This window comes from Centroberyx affinis, unplaced genomic scaffold (genome assembly GCF_046629955.1).
Source record: "Centroberyx affinis isolate AG114_WGS23_722 - 3 ecotype Tasmania unplaced genomic scaffold, CSIRO-AGI_Caff_v1 ptg000723l_1, whole genome shotgun sequence".
NCBI classification, from domain to species: Eukaryota; Metazoa; Chordata; class Actinopteri; order Beryciformes; family Berycidae; genus Centroberyx; species Centroberyx affinis.
Genome location: NW_027279340.1, coordinates 149,321 through 168,459, shown reverse-complemented (window position 1 = coordinate 168,459; position 19,139 = coordinate 149,321). Strand labels below are relative to the sequence as shown.

At 43.8% G+C, this 19,139-nt stretch overlaps 1 protein-coding gene across 1 annotated transcript in view; it reads right to left on the bottom strand.

The window, feature by feature from the left end:
• Nucleotides 1–346: 346 nt before the first annotated feature.
• The window catches only part of dclk2a (doublecortin-like kinase 2a), a 41,217-nt gene continuing 22,424 nt past the window's right edge, over nt 347–19,139 (bottom strand). The window contains exons 3-19 of the mRNA XM_071519713.1: nt 18,193–18,322; nt 15,659–15,754; nt 14,693–14,743; nt 12,592–12,686; nt 10,018–10,105; nt 9,169–9,274; nt 8,226–8,283; nt 7,749–7,868; nt 7,419–7,565; nt 7,180–7,313; nt 6,451–6,528; nt 5,728–5,824; nt 4,921–5,001; nt 4,633–4,746; nt 1,039–1,636; nt 520–675; nt 347–426 (exon numbers count right to left, since the gene is read on the bottom strand). Of these exons, the coding sequence (XP_071375814.1) occupies nt 347–426; nt 520–675; nt 1,039–1,636; nt 4,633–4,746; nt 4,921–5,001; nt 5,728–5,824; nt 6,451–6,528; nt 7,180–7,313; nt 7,419–7,565; nt 7,749–7,868; nt 8,226–8,283; nt 9,169–9,274; nt 10,018–10,105; nt 12,592–12,686; nt 14,693–14,743; nt 15,659–15,754; nt 18,193–18,322 (2,229 nt within the window). The remainder of the gene's footprint in view (nt 427–519; nt 676–1,038; nt 1,637–4,632; nt 4,747–4,920; nt 5,002–5,727; nt 5,825–6,450; nt 6,529–7,179; nt 7,314–7,418; nt 7,566–7,748; nt 7,869–8,225; nt 8,284–9,168; nt 9,275–10,017; nt 10,106–12,591; nt 12,687–14,692; nt 14,744–15,658; nt 15,755–18,192; nt 18,323–19,139) is intronic.

The window sequence follows — 19,139 nt, the reverse complement described above, 5'->3', positions numbered from 1 at the left end:
ACAATCACCCAACTTTGACAAAAAAAAAAGAAAAAAAAAGCCTTGCAACCTCCTTCTCAGAAGATGAGTGGAATAATAATGACAGAAAAAAACATAAAGACAGCAAGTCACTGGCTCAGGTACAGCTACTGGGAATGCTGGAGGAATTGGTGCTCTAGTCTCCAAGATTTAACCCCCCCCCCCCCCCCCCCCCCCTTACATGTCACATGGGAAAATGTGGACAGGGTAAATGATGCGGGATGACATGGAATGAGGCTTTTTGCTGAGGGTCCAGGGAAACAGGAGGGGCGCGGCTGCGTGAGGCCAAGTCGATCAGAATAGACCCGCTATTGAAATCGTCTCCACCTCAGAGCTCTCTAGCAAAAGTAGCATCAGCAGGTAAAAAACAGGGTGAAGGAGGGGCGGGAAACATGGTCGGCTGGATGGGAGAGGAGAGAGGGGGGGAGACGGCTTTGATAGGAGAGGAAGGAGAGGAAGCCGCTTGTTTGGTGGGGGAGGTGGAGTGCGCTCTGGCAGGAGAGGAGGGGAAGGAGGAGCTTTGTTTGGTTGGGGAGGAGCAAGAGAGGAATAAGACAGGTTTGATAGGTGGGAAGGGGGAGAGGGGAGAGGGGGAGGCACGTTTTGGGGGAGAGGAAGAAAAGGGAGATGCTCCTTTGGTCGGGGAGGCGGGAGTGGCTGGTTTGGTGGGAGAAGAGGGAGAGAGGGAAGCCGGTTTGGTGGGAGAAGAGGGAGAGAGGGAAGCCGGTTTGGTGGGAGAAGAGGAAGAGAGGGAAGCTCGTTTGGTGGGAGAAGAGAAAGAGAGGGAAGCCGGTTTGGTGGGAGAAGAGGAAGAGAGGGAAGCTCGTTTGGTGGGAGAAGAGAGAGAGAGGGAAGCCGGTTTGGTGGGAGAAGAGAGAGAGAGGGAAGCCGGTTTGGTGGGAGAAGAGAGAGAGAGGGAAGCCGGTTTGGTGGGAGAAGAGGGAGAGAGGGAAGCCGGTTTGGTGGGGGACGAGGGGGAAGGGCAGGAGATGGGGGTGGAAGGAGCAGTGCGAGGCGTACAAGCAAAGAGAGCGGGAGGGGCGGAGGGCGAGGGAGTCTCGCAGGTTAGAGGGGACGCTTGGTAAGACGGAGAAGGGCAGGCGGGAGGAGCGGAGGGCGATGTAGGCGAGGTTCTGATCTCGGGAGGGGAGGAGGCGGGCAGAGAGGTGATGGGGAAGGCCTGGGCAGAGGCAGAGGGCGAGGGGGAGAAATGGAGCGAGCTGACAGGGGCAGAGGGAGACGGAGTGAAATCAAGCTTAGCAGGAAAAGGGTCATTGTCGATCAAAGGCCGAGCGCAGGGAGACTTGGGAGCGGGCGCAGCATCGGGAGCGGCGGTCCCCAGGCTCTTGGGTGCCTCGAGAGGAGTAGTCTCGGTGGGTGATGATGCCAGTTTGGCAGGTTTTGGTTGTTTGGTGGGTGATGCCAGTTTGTTAGGCGACGGCTGTTTGGTTGGAGAAGCTGCCTTGGGAGCTGGCCCCGACTTGGTTGGCGAGGCTGGTTTGACTGGAAGGGCAGACGGGGCTTTCTTGCCAGCCAGCACTGGTGGAGGGGGCGCAGCTTGGGGCCCCTGGCAACGACGGGTGGTGAGCTGGATACTCTCCTTATCTAGAGCTGTGTTCTGGCAAGCGAGACAGACAGACAGACAGACACACAGACTGAGCATCAGCATGAGTCTTGCATCCTGCACAACTAAAATAAACAATACCAATAAGGACAGAGAAAGAAAGATATTGTGGGTCAATCTACAATGAAGAGAGTAAACTTCTTTGAGTAATTAAGACTAACTTTTACCATCCCAGTGCCTCTTCCAGTGAATGTTATTCTAGTCCATGCCGAGAGCAACAGGATTTAACGGACTTAACGCTTACTGGATTAGCTTTCTTTTTATATCTGTGATCAACAACTTACACAGTTTCATCAACATGTTTTTTTTTCCAATGAATTTCTTTGGATGAGCAACACAGATGATGAAACAAGCCAATGAATATGGACATAAATAACTGAATGATGGATCAACAAATACATATAGTATGCTTCACACAGTAGAGTGACCCCACCAGAAGGCAAATCAGATCATCAGTGCTATACTACGTGCAGAAGAAGGGAAAATGAGAAAGAAAAACATTTGCTTTTTCATTCTTGAAATGTGTAACAGCATTTTTTTTTTTTAAATAAAGCCAAATGACATGTTCTTAGGAACGTGGGCAGGCAAAGTAGTAAATTCAGCGTTGTTTCTCATTTGCCCTTGTGCTGAATCTTAGCAGCAGAACAGACGAGGCGTAGCGTTAAGTGTTAGTACATACCATTGCCTTGGAGCTAATTCAGAGGGTGGTAATGCACGCGTGTTGGAGGGGAGGGAGAGGGGAGAAGCAAAAAGGGACAGAGACTAGTCTTACTCACAGCTTCACAAAATAAAGTCAACACAAAAAGCATGACGGTCAGCGGACAGCTGTTGTTCCAGCCCAGTGCCAAACTGGCCATCCAAATCATCAACACACCTTCCAAATCTTTTGCATTTGAAAGAACTGAACTGGAACAAACCCACTGTGAACTGAGACTTTCTACAACTAAAGTCAGTGACTAAAGCAGAGACACATGTCAGTAGGTGCTACATTTACACACCTGTGATTAAAAATACAGTGGTTAAGTGTGAGGTAGCTGTGCTTGTGAAGGTCGTAGTTTTAAAATGTGCAGGGGAGAATCTTACATCCAAGGCAATAAAGGCACTTCAGTTTGCATCCATCTCTGTACATTTAGACCACTGTGGCAGTTCTCACTTTTCTCCACAAGGTGGCGTGAGAGTACCATGAATGTGGAACATGGCTGAGGCGTGATCATTTCTACATGTACATAACCCACAGGGAACTCTAGACAAGTGCCCACAAGTTGTAGAAAGTTGACTTTGAGGCACTACTGCACTCTTTATTTGTGCAACTGCACAAATAAAGAGTGCTTTGGCAAATAATGACAGAGAGGGAGGCAAATGAATCTGGTCTTGCATTAGCAGTTAGTCAGCACTGTCAACATGCTAAATAACCTCAAAGACGATGTCATGACATACAAACACACCCTTCAACAAAACATGGCCGATTTTTTCACATCCCATAGTGTATGTAATCAATACAAATGGAATGAAATGTGTGATGGAAGGAGCAGAATGGGAAGAAATGAAGTCAGAGGTAGGAGATTGTATGATTGGAGATTGCTGTAGAGAGTTAGCGAGGCCCGCGTCAGTCGGTTATTGAGAGCAGTTATTGCAGTTGGCGGTTGGAGGAGGAGGAGGAGGGGGGGGGAGTAGGGGCTTGTGAGGAGAAAGGAGGGAAGGGAGACATGGGGAGAGAAAGCGGGGGAGGGAGCCGGAATAGATGGAGGGAAAGGGATAGGGGAAGGGCGATGGTTGGAAAGGAAGACGGGTAAAAGAGAAGGCAGGAGGCGGGTGCAACTGAGAGGGGAGAGGGGTGGGGGTGGTGGTATGAAGCATGTACCCAGCATTCAGCTCCGGGCGTCCCCTGTGGTCCTGGGTCGGGCGTGAGGGAGGGGTGAGGTGGAGGGAGGAGGAGGAGAGGAAGAGGAGGAGGAGGAGGAGGAGGAGGGGCCAAGGCCAGGGCTCCGCTTTTACACCTCAAACTGTCAAATGAGATTTACAACAAAATGAGGGGGGGATCAAATCAAATAGGAACCCCAGCATGGCTTTCCATTTCTGTTCTGCTGGGCTGGGGAGGGGAACTTGGATGATGCCTTGTTTATAGTTTGTGCAGGGGGAAAATCATTTTTTGTGATGCTGCTGTGTACGTCCATCACTGACAGGCGGGCAGTCGGACAGACAGATAAACAGAAACTGAAGAGGGGGGTGGGGGGCTAGGCTGATGGGGAGGGTGACCTGATGTGACGAGGAGATAGGGGATCGGAGCAAGTCCAACCCTGCAACAGGACGTGATGTAAGTGAGGCTTGAAACAGACAGGATGGAAGGATGTGGCTACATACATTTTTCACAGACCAGTGGAAGACTGCGGGGGCACCGAGATTTAGCAAAAACTAAATCTGTGGGAATGAATTCTTCCCAGTCCAATCCCCAAGGCTTTCTTTTCATTTCCTCTCTAAAATCCTGACTGACATTATTACAGGAGCTGTTTATAATTTGTCTATCTTGTTTGATCATCTTTAATGTCCTCTTGGATGGCAAATTTATGTAGAAAATGATGAATTTGTGTAGGAGGCCATGAGGCCAGGAGCACAGATATTCTCCTCTCCCAAGTGGGTGCAGGATTCATACAAGTGAATAAGAAGAATTTCAATCTTCCGTATTTGGGTCAAACACTCACTACCAAGCAGTCAAAAATACTTTGCATGTTTGGAAAAGGGCCTGACATATTCAAGCCACTGCGGGCATTCAATCATTATTACTACTAATACCATGTCACCCCCTTCAGTATTTGGGTTTTAAGAGGTCACTGCTGGTCCAAATCTCATGAAAGTCATAAGATTAAACTCCAAAATGTACTGCAATAAATCACAGACAACATGGTAGAAAACTGGGCAAATGAGGCAAAAATAAAACAATGATAATTAAGAATATGTGCATTTGATTGTGAGTCTGTTTTTTTGATGCTTACCATGATGACTGACACCCCAGCTGTAGTGTTGTTGTGCTTTGGCGCTGTGTTAAAGTGCGTCTTCAGTTTACCTGTCACCTCCATCTTCATGTTGTTCTCCATGGCTGCGTCCTCCTGCACACACAAACACACAAACAGTTTCTCACATGCATACGATTTGCACAGGAAACAATCTGAACGAATGCACACAACATCACCCTTTTCAACATGTGAACTTGCGTGTGCGCACACACACACACACACACACACACACACACACAGAGAGAGGAGTTGGCTGCTATAAGATACCGTGACCCAGGGGTGGGAGAGGACGTCCTGTGCGGTGTAACGAGCCTCAACGTTGACCTGCAGCATCTTGCCAATCAGCTCCTGGAACAGTACACACACCAAAGTTTAGGATGACATCAGAGCTAAATGTCCTTTCAACCCTATGATCATGTCATCATGACCTCACTCTGACATCGCACACACACACTGAGAGTAACGTCCTCGCCTCAGCTGATTGTAAGCCATAGTTTTTGCAGATGATGCACATACTGACCTATACTCACTATTTACTTGTACTTCTAGATGGCCTCAGTGTCTTTTCTCTAGAATTTGGGGATGGCCTTTCTAGGTTTGCCATTTCTAGAATCTAGTAGTCTATTTTATGGTCATGTGACATTATTGATAACATACACCTGTGTTGTGCCCTATAAAGAATACAGCTTGCCTGTCGAAACGTTGGTTTTGGACAGTAAAAATTTGTTGCACACTGTACTGATTAATCTCCCTCTCTTAAATTTATACCAGCACAGCTACGTAGAGAAGCCATTTGGTGCTGTGATATCTATAACCATGTCCTTGTTTAAAGTCACGGTGGCACAGTAATAGCAGTTGACTTAATTAGTGCTTTGTTCCTGCATGTTAAGAGGGGGCTGTCACCGTAATACATGACACTAATTTAGAGGGTTGGAGTGGTTGTATGCCCTTCACCAGAGAGTAGTCATTAATGGTGTGGGTTCACATGGTTATACGTGTGTGTGTGTGTGTGTGTGTGAGTGTGAGAGAGAGAGAGAGAGAGAGAGAGAGAGAGAGAGAGAGGGTGGTCCCAACCTTGACTGAGTCAGTGATGTTGTCCCAGTAAGGACTAGGAAAGTCCAGCCGTCCCACTAGGATCTGGTCAAACAAGTCCTCTTGCAGGTTATTCTCACTGCATGGACACACACACACACACACACACACACAGGAAACATAAAATATTCATACTGGATCCCTTAGAGCATACTACGTTACTGAATGTGAGCACAGCATGCATCCACATTGTGAATATATTGCACTGCCTGACTGCGCACCAAAAAATAACCTAACCTCATTTCATAATGTAGTCACTGCCACAGCCATGAGGTTCTATAGACTCAACACATGGGTCACATTAGCTTCTGCCAATGTTTGACCATAGTAAATATCCCCACACTGTGGTTTCAGGCAGACAATCCTCAACACAATAACTAATCACGGCGAACTGTTTATCTATGCAGGATCATGCATATGATAATAGGCAGGTATAAAAAAACAAATCATCTCCTCTTTATTTGCATCTGATGAATATGTATTGCCAAGTAATGAAAAGGCAGCCACATGCCTGAGCCGTTATTGCATATGATCCAGTGCTGAAAGCCTTAATCAACATTGTATATATAATATATGAACTGCAAATTATCATGCTGTCATTTAGTGCAGCACAATGGTACTGCACATGGTGCTGGAAGCAGATAATATGATTTGAATCAGTTTAACCATGAGCTTCACTGAACAGTGAGAAGTGATAGTGAGTACCTTCTGAAGGGAGGGAAGCCACACAGAAGTATGTAGGTGATGACACCAGCAGCCCAGATGTCCACCTTCAGACCGTAGCTGTGGAAAGAAAAGAGCAGCATAGAGTGTGAGACGGGGAGAAAGAGTGGTAGAAAAGATGGGGGATAGGGTGAGGAACAGGTCAGTGAAGCGTTTCTTACAGCTAAATAGTTTTTAGCACACGATTTCAATTTCCACCACTGTAATGTTCCAAGCAATGACTGAACAAGTCAACGAGGGAAACACAATAGAGTACAATGATGCGCAATATAGACTAATATTTTCTATTGAATCTATTCAGCTGAAATTCTCCGCTTGAGGGTAAAAACACACTTTAAACTAGCATATTGAATTCCTTGATTTCCACAGAGCCACATAAGTATGTGGCCGTAAAGGATATAAATACCACTACTACCATTTATGTTGCTACAGACACCGCTGTTGCTTCAGTATGCACAAATACTAACTAAATACCAATCTCCCTTTAATCTCCTCTCAAAACATATGGCCCATCACCAACACAGAAGTGTTCCAGCCTTGTATTCTGCTGTTATAGATGGAAACAGATGGTTCCATTTAAATTAACACACAGATCAGTAAAAGCATGTATGTTCTCGTATAACCAGCACACAGGCTCTCTTAGTGAAACTTCAACCAAACGTCTACTGTAGGTACTGAAAGCAGGACGCTCTGCCAAAACAGACAACTTACCCAGACTCAGAAATGATTTCCGGAGCCACGTATGTTGGGGTTCCACATACGGTGTACAGGGGCCCCTCCACCACCGTGGCCAGGCCAAAGTCCCCTAGCTTCAAAGACTTGGTGCCATCTGGGTACTCAAACACCTAAAGGAAACACATTTCCTCAGTTGAAAGCCACTGTGCAGTTAGATGCGTCCATATTGGGGTCTTTGGGTTTATTTGTGTGTGTGTGTGTGTGTGTGTTCGTACCAGCAGGTTCTCCGGTTTGATGTCTCTGTGGACGATGTTCATACTGTGCAGGTACTTGAGGGCTCCAGCTAGGTTGTAGACCATGATGCTGGCGTCTCTCTCCGTGTACTTGGCAGAGGAGGTGATGGCATCGAATAAATCTCCTCCCTGCACCAACAACAACATTTCTCAGTTAACTACTATATCACATGACACACAGAAAAACGACTTGAGAGATAGGAAAGGAAGGACAAATGGGAGGATGAAACTTCCTCAGTCATCTCTCTGTGTTTCAACCGGTTGCTGTGTTGTGACTGTGTGTTGGTCTGTGCTGTACAGCAGCCTCTGTACCTTGACCAGCTCCATAACCAGGCAGAGTTCAGAGGGAGTGTCCACCTCCTCGATCAACATGATGATGTTGGGGTGTTTCACCTTCCGCAGCACTGCCACCTCATTCTCTATCAGGTGCTCCTGGACACACACACACACAAAAGTAACACACAAGTGAGAGTGTTAGTGACATTGTTGATTGCATTTGAATTGGTATCAAGGGTGTGTGACTTAGTGTGTGTCTCATTGTCTGTGTGTGAAAGTGTGCCACTACAGATAATGTGAGGGAGGCAATGAATAAAACATTGCCAGCCTAATCTAATTCTTTGGGATAAGAGGATCAGAGACACAGGCGATACACACTGTGTTGAGCGCGGGTGTTAATAATGCACAGTGGAACACTAACGTATGACCCGTCTTTGTGTGTGTGTTTGTGTGTGTGTCTGAAAGAGAGAGAAAGAGAGAGGGAGAGAGAGAGAGAGAGAGAGAGAGAGAGACCTTTCCACTGCACTTGGCCTTGTCAATGATCTTCAGTGCATACTCTTTTCCTGTGGACCTAAACAGAAACAACGCAATTAGGAGAATAACAACAATAACAGGCAACATTGCCTGTATTTCAAATCACGTCAGAGTGCTTCAGTACTAATGTGTCAGAGCATTATCATGCAGTTATTAGAGTGGTGCGCTGCTGTAGCCGTTTCCATGTCTTGTACTAGCCAAGTCTACACAATGAACAAAGCTACAGTGCAGATACAGCAAGGCTCAACAGAATCTGAGAACACACACACACTTACACACTGAACAGGCCTCTTCCCATTAGAGGTCTGCTAGCTTTTTCCACCTCAGCTAGCCAATTCTAAATAATGAAATGAGCTATAGCACAGGTACTGTACAGGAAGGCGCAACAGAATATGAGAAAACACACACACACACACACACACACACACACACACACACTTGACAGCCCTCTTCTCAGTCACCTCCCCTATCTCTGCACAGACAGTGTGCTGACTCAGAGATTAAAAGGCTAATGAAGTGAATTCACCACTGGGCATAATCCACAGGATATTTCTGTCTCCACAATGCTTGTCATCAGGCCTTAAAAACCCTGATGGAGCAGTTAGCACACGTGATGCACGGCTTATTAAGCTGTGCTGGGGGGAAGCAATGAGGCATGCTGCTGTACTAACACTGTAGATAGCTGCCAACTGTGGATTAAACACTTCCAATCTAATCAAATGTATTTCACCTGGGGCATCCTGGTGGAACAGCGGTCTGAGGCGCATAACATGGAAACATAACATCCTGGGTTCAAATCCAACCCAGGACCTTTGTCATATGTCATCCCCTGCTTTCTGTAGGTCCTGTCTTTCTCCACTTCTATCTGTCTAATAAAAACAAAAAATAATCTTAAAAAAAAAAAAAAACATATTTCACCTACCTCTCCACACACTCCTTGACCACAGCGAAGTTGCCATCTCCGATGACCTTGCCGATCTTGTACTTGTCCAGGACGGTTGAGATAGGCAGGCAGCGGTTGCCATTAACTACCGAGGAGAGGCATGGTTTACAACAGGCAACAGCAAGACCTTACACAAGCTGTTAATAAAACTAAAGGGGCTGAGGCAGAAACATCAATACTCACACTTCCCCACTGAATTAAGGGGCCATATGCTGTCCAACAGAAATCATATACTGGCAACGATCAACAGTGGTGTGATAAAGAGTTTTAGTGGCGTATTGTGTTAATGTAGCATTAATTGAACATATGCTGACCAGCGGTGGCAAATATGCGCCTCCTGCAGCAGTGAGAGCACTGAGCAGCAATATTATGCCCAGACACACACACACACACACACACACACACACACACACACACACACAGAGAGTCCAAAAGCATTTAGTTAAGTCTCTGCTCACACAGCACCGGGACATTTCACACTTATCCTCCACACCAGGCTTTCAGCATTACTCTACACAGGCAGAGATGGCGCTTTTGTTGTGTAAGCAGTTTCTGTAATCTGCCCCATGTACGGGACGGGACGCATTGACAAGACGATGAGGATCTGTTCAATGTGATAGTCAATGTCAGGGCCGCATGTTTGAGGGTGAGCGAGTCCAGGAGAGGAGAGGAGAGGAGAGGCGAGGAGAGGCGAGGCGAGGCGAAGAGAAGAGAAGAGGAGAGGCGAGGAGAGGCGAGGCGAGGCGAAGAGAAGAGAAGAGAAGAGAAGAGGAGAGGAGAGGAGAGGCTAGGGGAAGAGAAGAGGAGAAGAGAGGAGGAGATAGGTACCCTCGGGGCTCAGGCGGTTGCTCTGCTCCTGGTGGTTGCTGGATGAGCCATTTACATTGGGGGCAGAGATGTGATGCGAGGGAGGGATCTGCAGGAGGAGAGAAGAAAACAAAAATAGCGATGAGTGCCTTGCCTAAAACAAAACCTGTAGACCAATCACCATGGCAACCTTAGGCTATCAGGGAGAAAAAAAAACTGATGCTATACACAAATAAAACATAAATGGTGGATCCTTGAACCTTGGTGGATCACTTGTTTCTAATAAAACTAAACAAAATTACATGTAAATAAGAATAGTGATGCTTTTACACTGAAAATGCAGAGGAAAAGCTGTAGACACACAGTAAGACATACTGTGCGGCATGTTGAAAAAAAAAAATTAATAAAAAAAAATTCTTCTGAACAGCACAGTTCCCTTACCTGCCCACTGAGCCTGAAATAAAAGAAGTTATTTATGTAACTGTGCTAATGGTGAATTGGATCTAAAATGAGCTTGCCCTTCAAAAAAGTACAAGGTGTCAAGAGCCATCGCAACGGATCTCCTCCACAGCCGCTTATCTTCTCTGCATAGAAAACCATTATGGCTGGAAATGAATGAATAATTGGTTAAGAGGGTCTTTTCCTACAGAGCACAGCAGTGGCAATTTCAGCGTATTATGGCTCTATTCTGAAATGTCAGCCATAAATACTGCCAGCACCAAAATTAGCCAGGTCATCTTTTCCATTATGTAGTGGATGCTTTCTCAACTTCCCTACCTCAGTGCAGTATAAGGTCCATAAGGTGCTTCTCATGTACCTTAGCCTCAGGTAAGGATCTATTATTTAGTCTAAAAGGATAAACCTCTGCACCACAGTATGTGAGTGCAACTGCTTCATATTCTCCACTCCTCTCTCAAAATCTCTCACTCTCAAGATCTTTTCAGCCGGATACATAAGAAAGCTTTTTCTTCCAATAACTCAGTACTTTTTGTGGCTCACTTTGCCTGACCAGTTAGTGAGATATCGTCATCTAAATAGCTGGAAAAGACTGTTAGCCTCCCCATTTCTGTTGGATTGAGGATGTTCCTCATTCCGTGAAAGTTTAAAAGAACACACCTTATGTGGCCTTGATGCCAAATTTGACAAAACCTTTCTTTCTTTCAGTTACTAATATTTTTTTCTTACCGTTTTTGTTTTTGTGTCTTAGTAATTTCGTGTCCTTCCTTGTTTTATTTGTCAAAAAGTGTTGTTCTACTCGTGTTATTTGCCTGTAAATATTAAAATGGTCAGTAAATCATGAAAAACTAATATCCTGCAGAAGTGCAGTGGATGGTTAAGTCTGTGAAAGGCTTAGTGTGGAACAGTAGCTCTCTAGAGGAGGTTTGCCAGCTGGCTGGAGCAGTTTGAAACTCTGTACTTTGGGGACTAACAAGCAGCTTACAGAAGGCCTCAGTCAATAAACTAGATTAGTACTGAAACTCTACCTTAAATACATCACTGATCTGCAACAGTCATACATGACTGTCTGTCAGTCAGTGACTTGGTCAAATTAATTTCGATGGTGGAACATTTCCCCATTCATTCTTTATTCATAGTATTCTGTTACATCACCACACAGCTATCTTGGTAGGAAAATAACAGGTGATTGTAATAAATTAACAGGTGATTATAATCAAGCCACAGCCAATAACTTTGTATGTACGTGTTGTATGTATGGTAACACTCCATATTGGTATGAAATGTATGTGACATCATGAGAATACTATGAATAGTTAACACAGTGTATGTGTTTAATCATTTCAAGATTCAAGAACTTTATTGTCATTGCGCAAGCACAACGAAATTGCAATTGTGTCAACCTCAAATGGTGCACTGAATTAAACCCTCACATATATACAAAGACTTCCCATTTACAAAGAATAAATAAGAAATATAAAATATCAGCATAAAAAGTACAGAATCTAAGCAATATACAAGCTATAAGCAATAAAATACAATTAGCGATAAAATATAACTACAACTACCGAGGGTGCAAAAACATCAGCAGCAATAATCAGTGGCTTAAAGTGACGTGAGTAAATATTGTGTTAACCAGGTGGTACAGATAAATGGTAAAGATGAGGGAATGCTGTCCTATATTTTCTGATTCTATATTTATGGATCATTACTTGGACAATTCAACAATTTTCAAGATTATGGTTTGAGTCAGGCACTTTGTCTGTCCAATGTATAATACAAAATGACAGGTCATGGCTTCAGCCAATTGTGTTAATGTGAGCCTTGGTGTCGGCCCAAGTAAGATAAACTGTGGAAGTCTGGGAAAAAGTCCAAATGGTGTACAACGCTCCAACATTTAATGGTTGATAACAATTTTGATAGTATTTTCTATTGCACTGGCATATGTCTGTGTATGATGAGATTGGCTGTCGTAGTGAATGTGTGCATAAGCATAGTAGTTATATTACAGATAGTGGATGGAGTGTTCGAGTGTAGCTGCCAGCTCTGTGTGTGTGTGTGTGTGTGTGTGTGTGTGTGTGTTTGTACACAAGCAGACTGTCTACAGCAAACAGACATGCATGTGACATACTGTCTCACCTTAAAGCTACGTATGGGTCGGGGGCTGGTGGGAGACGGGCTGGAGGACTTGGTGGACTTGGGGGTTGAGATCTGGCTACTTGGGACCCCATTTACTATACAGAGAGAAATAGAAGGAGGAGAGGTAGAAGAGCAGGGCGAAGAGAAGGATATAAGAGAAAGTAGTCAGCAATGTGGAAAGAAAAGCTGTCATTGTTCAATGTCATTAAAGAGTTTCTTTGTTGTAATTGTGACTCTGTGTATGAGTGTTTTTGGCTATGAGTAAGAAGGGTCTGTGTCAACATTTAAACTTCCAAGATGCATCCAAGACAGACTACTGACTATGTCCTGCATTGGCCAAATAGGCAATACTCCTTTCACTCACTGTTTGTACCAGGAGCAGTTTGCAATCCTAACTTTTTCATATGGGACTGTGTGAAATGAAAATGAACAACAAGGCATCTGGAGTATATTCTGAATGAATCAGGGACTTACTGCGTTTAGCCAGGATTGTTTCTCTCAACACAAACAATAGAAACCACATCCAAACTGATATTTGTCAGATATTTGTCTATAGGCCACGATGTAGGCACAATCAATCAATTTGTTTTGGACTGTGCATAAATGTATCCAAGGTTTGCCCCAATATTTCAGTCAACTGAATATTTCCCTTCACACAGAAGGGTTTGGATAACAAGGCTCCTGTGTGACTGAATTGAATGAACAGATTGATGATAAATTCCACATGCTGTGGATAGGAAGCACATCCCAACAGCTTTGGTGCATACATAACTGAAATGTGAGAAAGGGTCACTGTGAAAAGCTCTTGACAACATCAATGGACTTCTCATGTGTACCTCATATGTCCTGAATATAGTGCGTCTTCCTACAGCCCACCAAGGTGCGCAGGTACAAAGCAGGGATGAGAGCTTCTATTGTTTGAATGATTCATTCTCTGGACAATAGACTATTTCTGCCGTCCTCTCTCTTAGTTTCTGGCACAAATACAGAGACATAATGCGTCAAACTCTTAACACAAAGTCTACCTATCTGCATAAGCTAATTGGAGCTGAAAAAAAGCAATTCACACTGCCTACAGGCTGTGTTTTCACTGCTGTTTCAGAGTTGCAGTTTCTGTTTCATTGCAGTCAAGCAGTTTCCTATGCTACTCCAATACAGCAGATGATGTTCTTGATCATGGGATGGTACTTTTTTCATCACCCCACTATCTTCTGCGTGACTCAGATTATCTTGCTTTGTTAAAGGAACTTTCAAACAAACTCCATGGCGATGCATGATTAAAATGATGCAGCCTGGTTTAACCTTTGAACACCTAAACTGTACAGATGAAAAGAGGCGTGTGTCGGGGCTGTCCTGTGTGTCCCTGAGAGCAGACTTTAATTAGCCAGGCAGTGGAAGAACAGAAGAGCCAGCTGAATTCATTTCATGGCTTTAAATCTGTGGGTCTGCAGCAGTGGTCTGGTCTCGGCCAGAGGGAGCGAATATGTAATGTGAATATATAAAGTGACAGAGAGAGAGAGAGACAGAGAGAGAGAGAGAGAGAGAGAGAGAGAGAGAGAGAGAGAGAGAGGGGAAGAACAGTGCACTTTCAAAAGTATGTATACATGCACATTAAATCAATGCAAACCCAGGACTGGGCAAGACAGTAGGTGTGTGCAAGAATGTGTTGATGGGAATGATGGGAAGCAATTTGAACACTTACGCAGAAGTCCTGGTATAATGTTCTTGAATTGTAATTTGTAGTATTAATGAATGCTTAAATTGAATGTTGAATTATTTTGTTGAAATGACTAAATAAGTTAAAATGACAAAAAATATACAGCTTTGTTTTTCCTTATTATTATAAAAAATTGTATACCTACTTTTGCAACACCCTGTATGATAAAAAAAGACATATTGTATATATAGATAGTTGATGCTGTATAGCTAGGGAGGCCCAGTATTACAGCCATCCACCTGGTGTGAGAAAGCCTTTAGTAACAAGAGAGGCAGAGACGGCCTTTTAGTCAATTAACTTACTCTAATTATCATGGCAATGGGTTAGAATGATATGACTGGTGTTTGTTGATAGGGTTAGGGTGGGTGGAGTTAAGGGACTCACCTGGGGATTTGATTGGAGACTGACTGGTGGAGTAGTGGATGGGTCGTCTTGCTAATGCAAGTAAAAAAAAAAATAGGAGAAAGAGACTATGAGAGCAGAGCAGAGTAGACTGGGAGAAATTATTACTATAATCACATTCCCACATGTTTCGAAACTGCTTGAATTTCAAATCTAATCCTAAGACTGGAGGCATTACCACTCCAAACAGCCCCTGCCAAACTCTCAAATCCCCGTTCTTTAAACCTGACATGACGGCTTGTAGAACACTAATTACTCAGCATAATGTCATCATCTCTGAATACGCCGGTTTGGGGTGAGGTCAGATTAATGAGCTGTCAAATAAAAAGCCTATTACTCAGCCTGGCAGCCCGGAATTTAGCAACAATGTTACTCTGGCATGATGTGAATGGAAACTGGGCGTGTGATGATGTGCAGGTGCTACATGTGTGTTCTTGTGAGTGTTTGTTCACAACTTTGCACTACTTTTACAGATATAATTCATTTTGCAATAATTTGTAACAGTTTCAGGTCACCAATAAGTAGGTGACCTGAAAAGTGACATGTTCATTTCTCTATAAATAAAATGTCATTTTAATTTTACAGGGCTATTGCAGACAGTCTCTTGGTTCTTTCTAGTATGCGTGTGTGTGTGTGTGTGTGTGTTCTTCCTTCTAATACAGTGTCTGTGGGCAATATGGCAAAATCACATGTTAAATTTGATATTATAATTGATGTTCATCCCATTGAACTGCATGGTAATGTTACTGTAAGTGTGATGTCAAACTAAACAGAAGATTTCCTTAAAATGTGTCATACCTCATTTTATCAGTTCTTCAAAAAAAATCAATTTAGATAACAGAATTGTGTATCACGATATCACAATATCATCATGATACGTTTCCACTGAAAGAGGATAAACGATAAAATTGAATTATTGCCCAGCCCAAGTACAGCTATGCATCATACCTGCACCAGGTGACTTGCTGCGGCGTGAAGGTCCAGGGCTCTTAGTCCGGTTAGAAGCGGCAGGGCGGCTGTGCGATGTCTTCAGCACTCTGCATTCTGGGTAGACAACACACTGAGGGTCAACACTACACACACTGTATCAACCTTCCACCTTCAACAAACCGCTTCATTGTTCGCACAACGCAGCAATTTGATGGTGCCATTATTCCCGGCAAGCTGGCTTGCTCAGGATAATGGAAAGATAATTTTAAGGGTTGTATTCATGACTGTTGGTCATTCTCAATGTGGGGACCAAAAGGCAGCAGTGAACAGAAGCATGGGTCAAAATACAAGACAAAAAGCAGTGATGAATAGGTGGATTACTTAACTACATGTTAAAAAGTAGAACCCGCACACCGAAGTATGATTTAACTCTTTGCATGACAACACTTTGTTCTATGATGGATCTCAGATCAAATTATTTAACTCTTTCTGGATCTTCTAACTGGATCTAACTGGATCTTCGTGGATCCTGGATCCATCATGGATTGATGTTAACTGATGTTCGGCACTTAACCCAGCACCCACTGTCGATGTGCGTATAGTTAATTCTTTACCTAATATCATGTCCCAATTATCTTCTCTGATGATCTGCAGATCTACAGCACTAAATATAATATAGGCTATGCATAACCTAACTAATACGCTTTATGCAGGCCTAGAGCTGTGTCTTTCCTTCAAAGCAGCATTAAAGCAATTTTAGCATTTTCGGTTAAAGTTATCAGCACACACCATAACCCCATGAAAAATTTACAAGCTTTGGTAATGATGGCGTTTGCTGCGCGCCTGGTGCCACAGATGTTTTAGTGGTGTTGCACAGAGTTGCGTTCAGTAAGAGCAGATGTTGTAATGAAGCTTGTGGTAAAACTGTCAGGGGTCTTGACAGCTTTGTGTTAATGAGGGGGGAGGGGTGGTGATGGGGACTGTAATGACACAGACATTAAAAAAAGACTCCCACAGAAGCACACACAAACACACATATGCATTTCTGATGTCTTTCCCATGCTATCACCAGATACTTATTTCACTCTTTGATTAAAAGAGCTCTCATCCTCACATGGTGGACATATGAAAAAACAGCAAACAACATTTTTTTTTCTAGGTCGTCCTCTCAACTGAACATTTAGCTCTAAATTTAAAGCTCCTGAGCTCAGAAAGGACATATTTGTTTGGTTTTAAAAGTTTGCTTGGTTTTGATTAGTGTTGTTGTGTTTGCACAATTGGATTACACTGAATGCCTGGACTAAGAGAATTGCATACCAAGTCGCTAACATGTTAAAGACATTAGAGCGCAAAAATTTAAATAAAACGTTTAGTACAAAAACTAATAACTAATTGTCCTTCTCTGCATATTCATGAAAAACTGCAGGTGGAGGGTCCAGGTGTCCCCTGGCAATAACTGTTCAACCCTCAATTCTGTTTTTCTATGTAACTCTTCTGATTACACTACTACAACATTAGTTTAATTTTTTGCATTTTTTCATTATATATTCCACCCACTCTAAGTATGATGCTGCTCATCCTTACAACGTTTTGACAGCAGAGTGTGTACTGTACCCATTCTGTATGCTTCTGTACCTCCAAAAAAGGGAGTACAGTGTGCTTCTTTTTTCTGTCAAAGACCTAATTCTTAAAAGTGGAGCATAGGAGTATAAGTGGGACGAAAGCTCCAAACTACCCCTGAATACGACCAAGCCACACTCACTCATTAGCATGAGCAGTTAACACAGAGTATGTGTGTGTGTTAAAATATGCACCCCCATAACTAGCCAGCCTGACAAAAATAAAAAAGCAATAAACAGGACGTCAAACATTGGGAATAGTTTGGACTGTTGGACTAAAATTATCTCCTGTTCTTTCCCGTGAGGTTGTCTAACCTTGGCTAGAAATACTGCAGAGCTGCAACGAATGGATCTGCTGGTTTAAGGAGGTCACATTGTGCCTCAACACGCCTCTGAAGACATCCTGGTGGTTTGTCAGGACGATAAGTAGGATACTACTCAACATAAGATCTGCATAACATACACACACACACACACCATAGATACGGCATATACAGTACATAAATACAATGACGGAAACACGTTGGAATGTTATTTAATTTACACAACAACAACCCAACCACTTCCCTCAGTTGACGGCAGGAATGTGAGTGTGGAAATGTATAGTGTCAATGCTTTTCTGTAGATGTTTGACTCCTAACTACCAATTATAGGCTACTGGTGAACTTTCACTTTCCACTATTAAAATTATCTTTATAATAATTTAGATCAAACAAAAAATACACATTAAAAAAACGATAAGAATAGGGTTTTTATTTATATTAGACACACAAACCTCATCCTGCCGTCAACTTCCGAAAGGAAACGGGCGTTGCGAGCGGCACTGGGAGAAGAATGGCGGGGAAGGACACCAAGGGTTACACACACACACACACACACACACACACACACACACAGGCAGACGGATGTTTAGTTAGTCTTAGTCAGGCCTACCAGTCATAAAGGCTGTGGAAGCCTTACCACTGTGATCCAACAGAAAGTCGTCCTGAGCATAGCGGTACTTCTCTGGGCCGCACGCTATGAACACGTCATCCTCCCCAAAGAAATCCTGCAGACAGCTGATCTGTAGAGAGACGGGTGGGGAGAGGAGAGGGAGAGAGGGAAGAAACGAAGCGGTTGGAGGTTATTCTGAGGGTGTAATACTTTGGTGTGGCGTCACTGTAATGTAACGTTTGAAATCCTCCTCATCTGAAACTGTTTCCATATATTCATCTATTGTGATTCCTAGATAAGTAACACCTCCCCACACAGGCCTCAAGTCATTATTTGGAAACAGTTCTACTTACAGATAACATATTTGTGAGGTATGGATGATGGAGTTTGGTTCACAACACTTTACAGCACAGTTTTCCTCGTGTCAAACATGTCAATCCCTGGGATATTACATAATTTTGCATGATTTTGCATGATGTTTCAGCAGTGTCTCTCTGGTATTTTAGGCTGTGAAATAATTGCTTTGCTCTGTGTGGGCGGCTCATTGAAACCGGCTAATTAAAGTCAGTCTTTGTGATGGGGTATGGGCTGAGTGTGAGGGTGTAGAGAGGAAGTGTGACTAACAGCACAACACAGAGAGGTCACAACACCCTGACACCCAGAATACTGCAGAGTCGATGTGGAGTCATGTGAGGAAAGGACTACGCTAAGCGTTTCTGTCGCAGGGCAATTTGTCTTCTTCTGCTCTGTCTCACACAGTGCACTTCTCCCCCTCTCTTTCTTTCTCAAGCTCCAACTCTTTTTCTTACACCCACCACTGGAGAGGAAAGGGAGCTACTCTTAAACTGCCCACGCACACTCACTCACACACACACACACACACACACACACACACACAGATTATCTCGCTGTTAGGTAGGTGGACAAGCAGGAAGACAGAAAAGGAT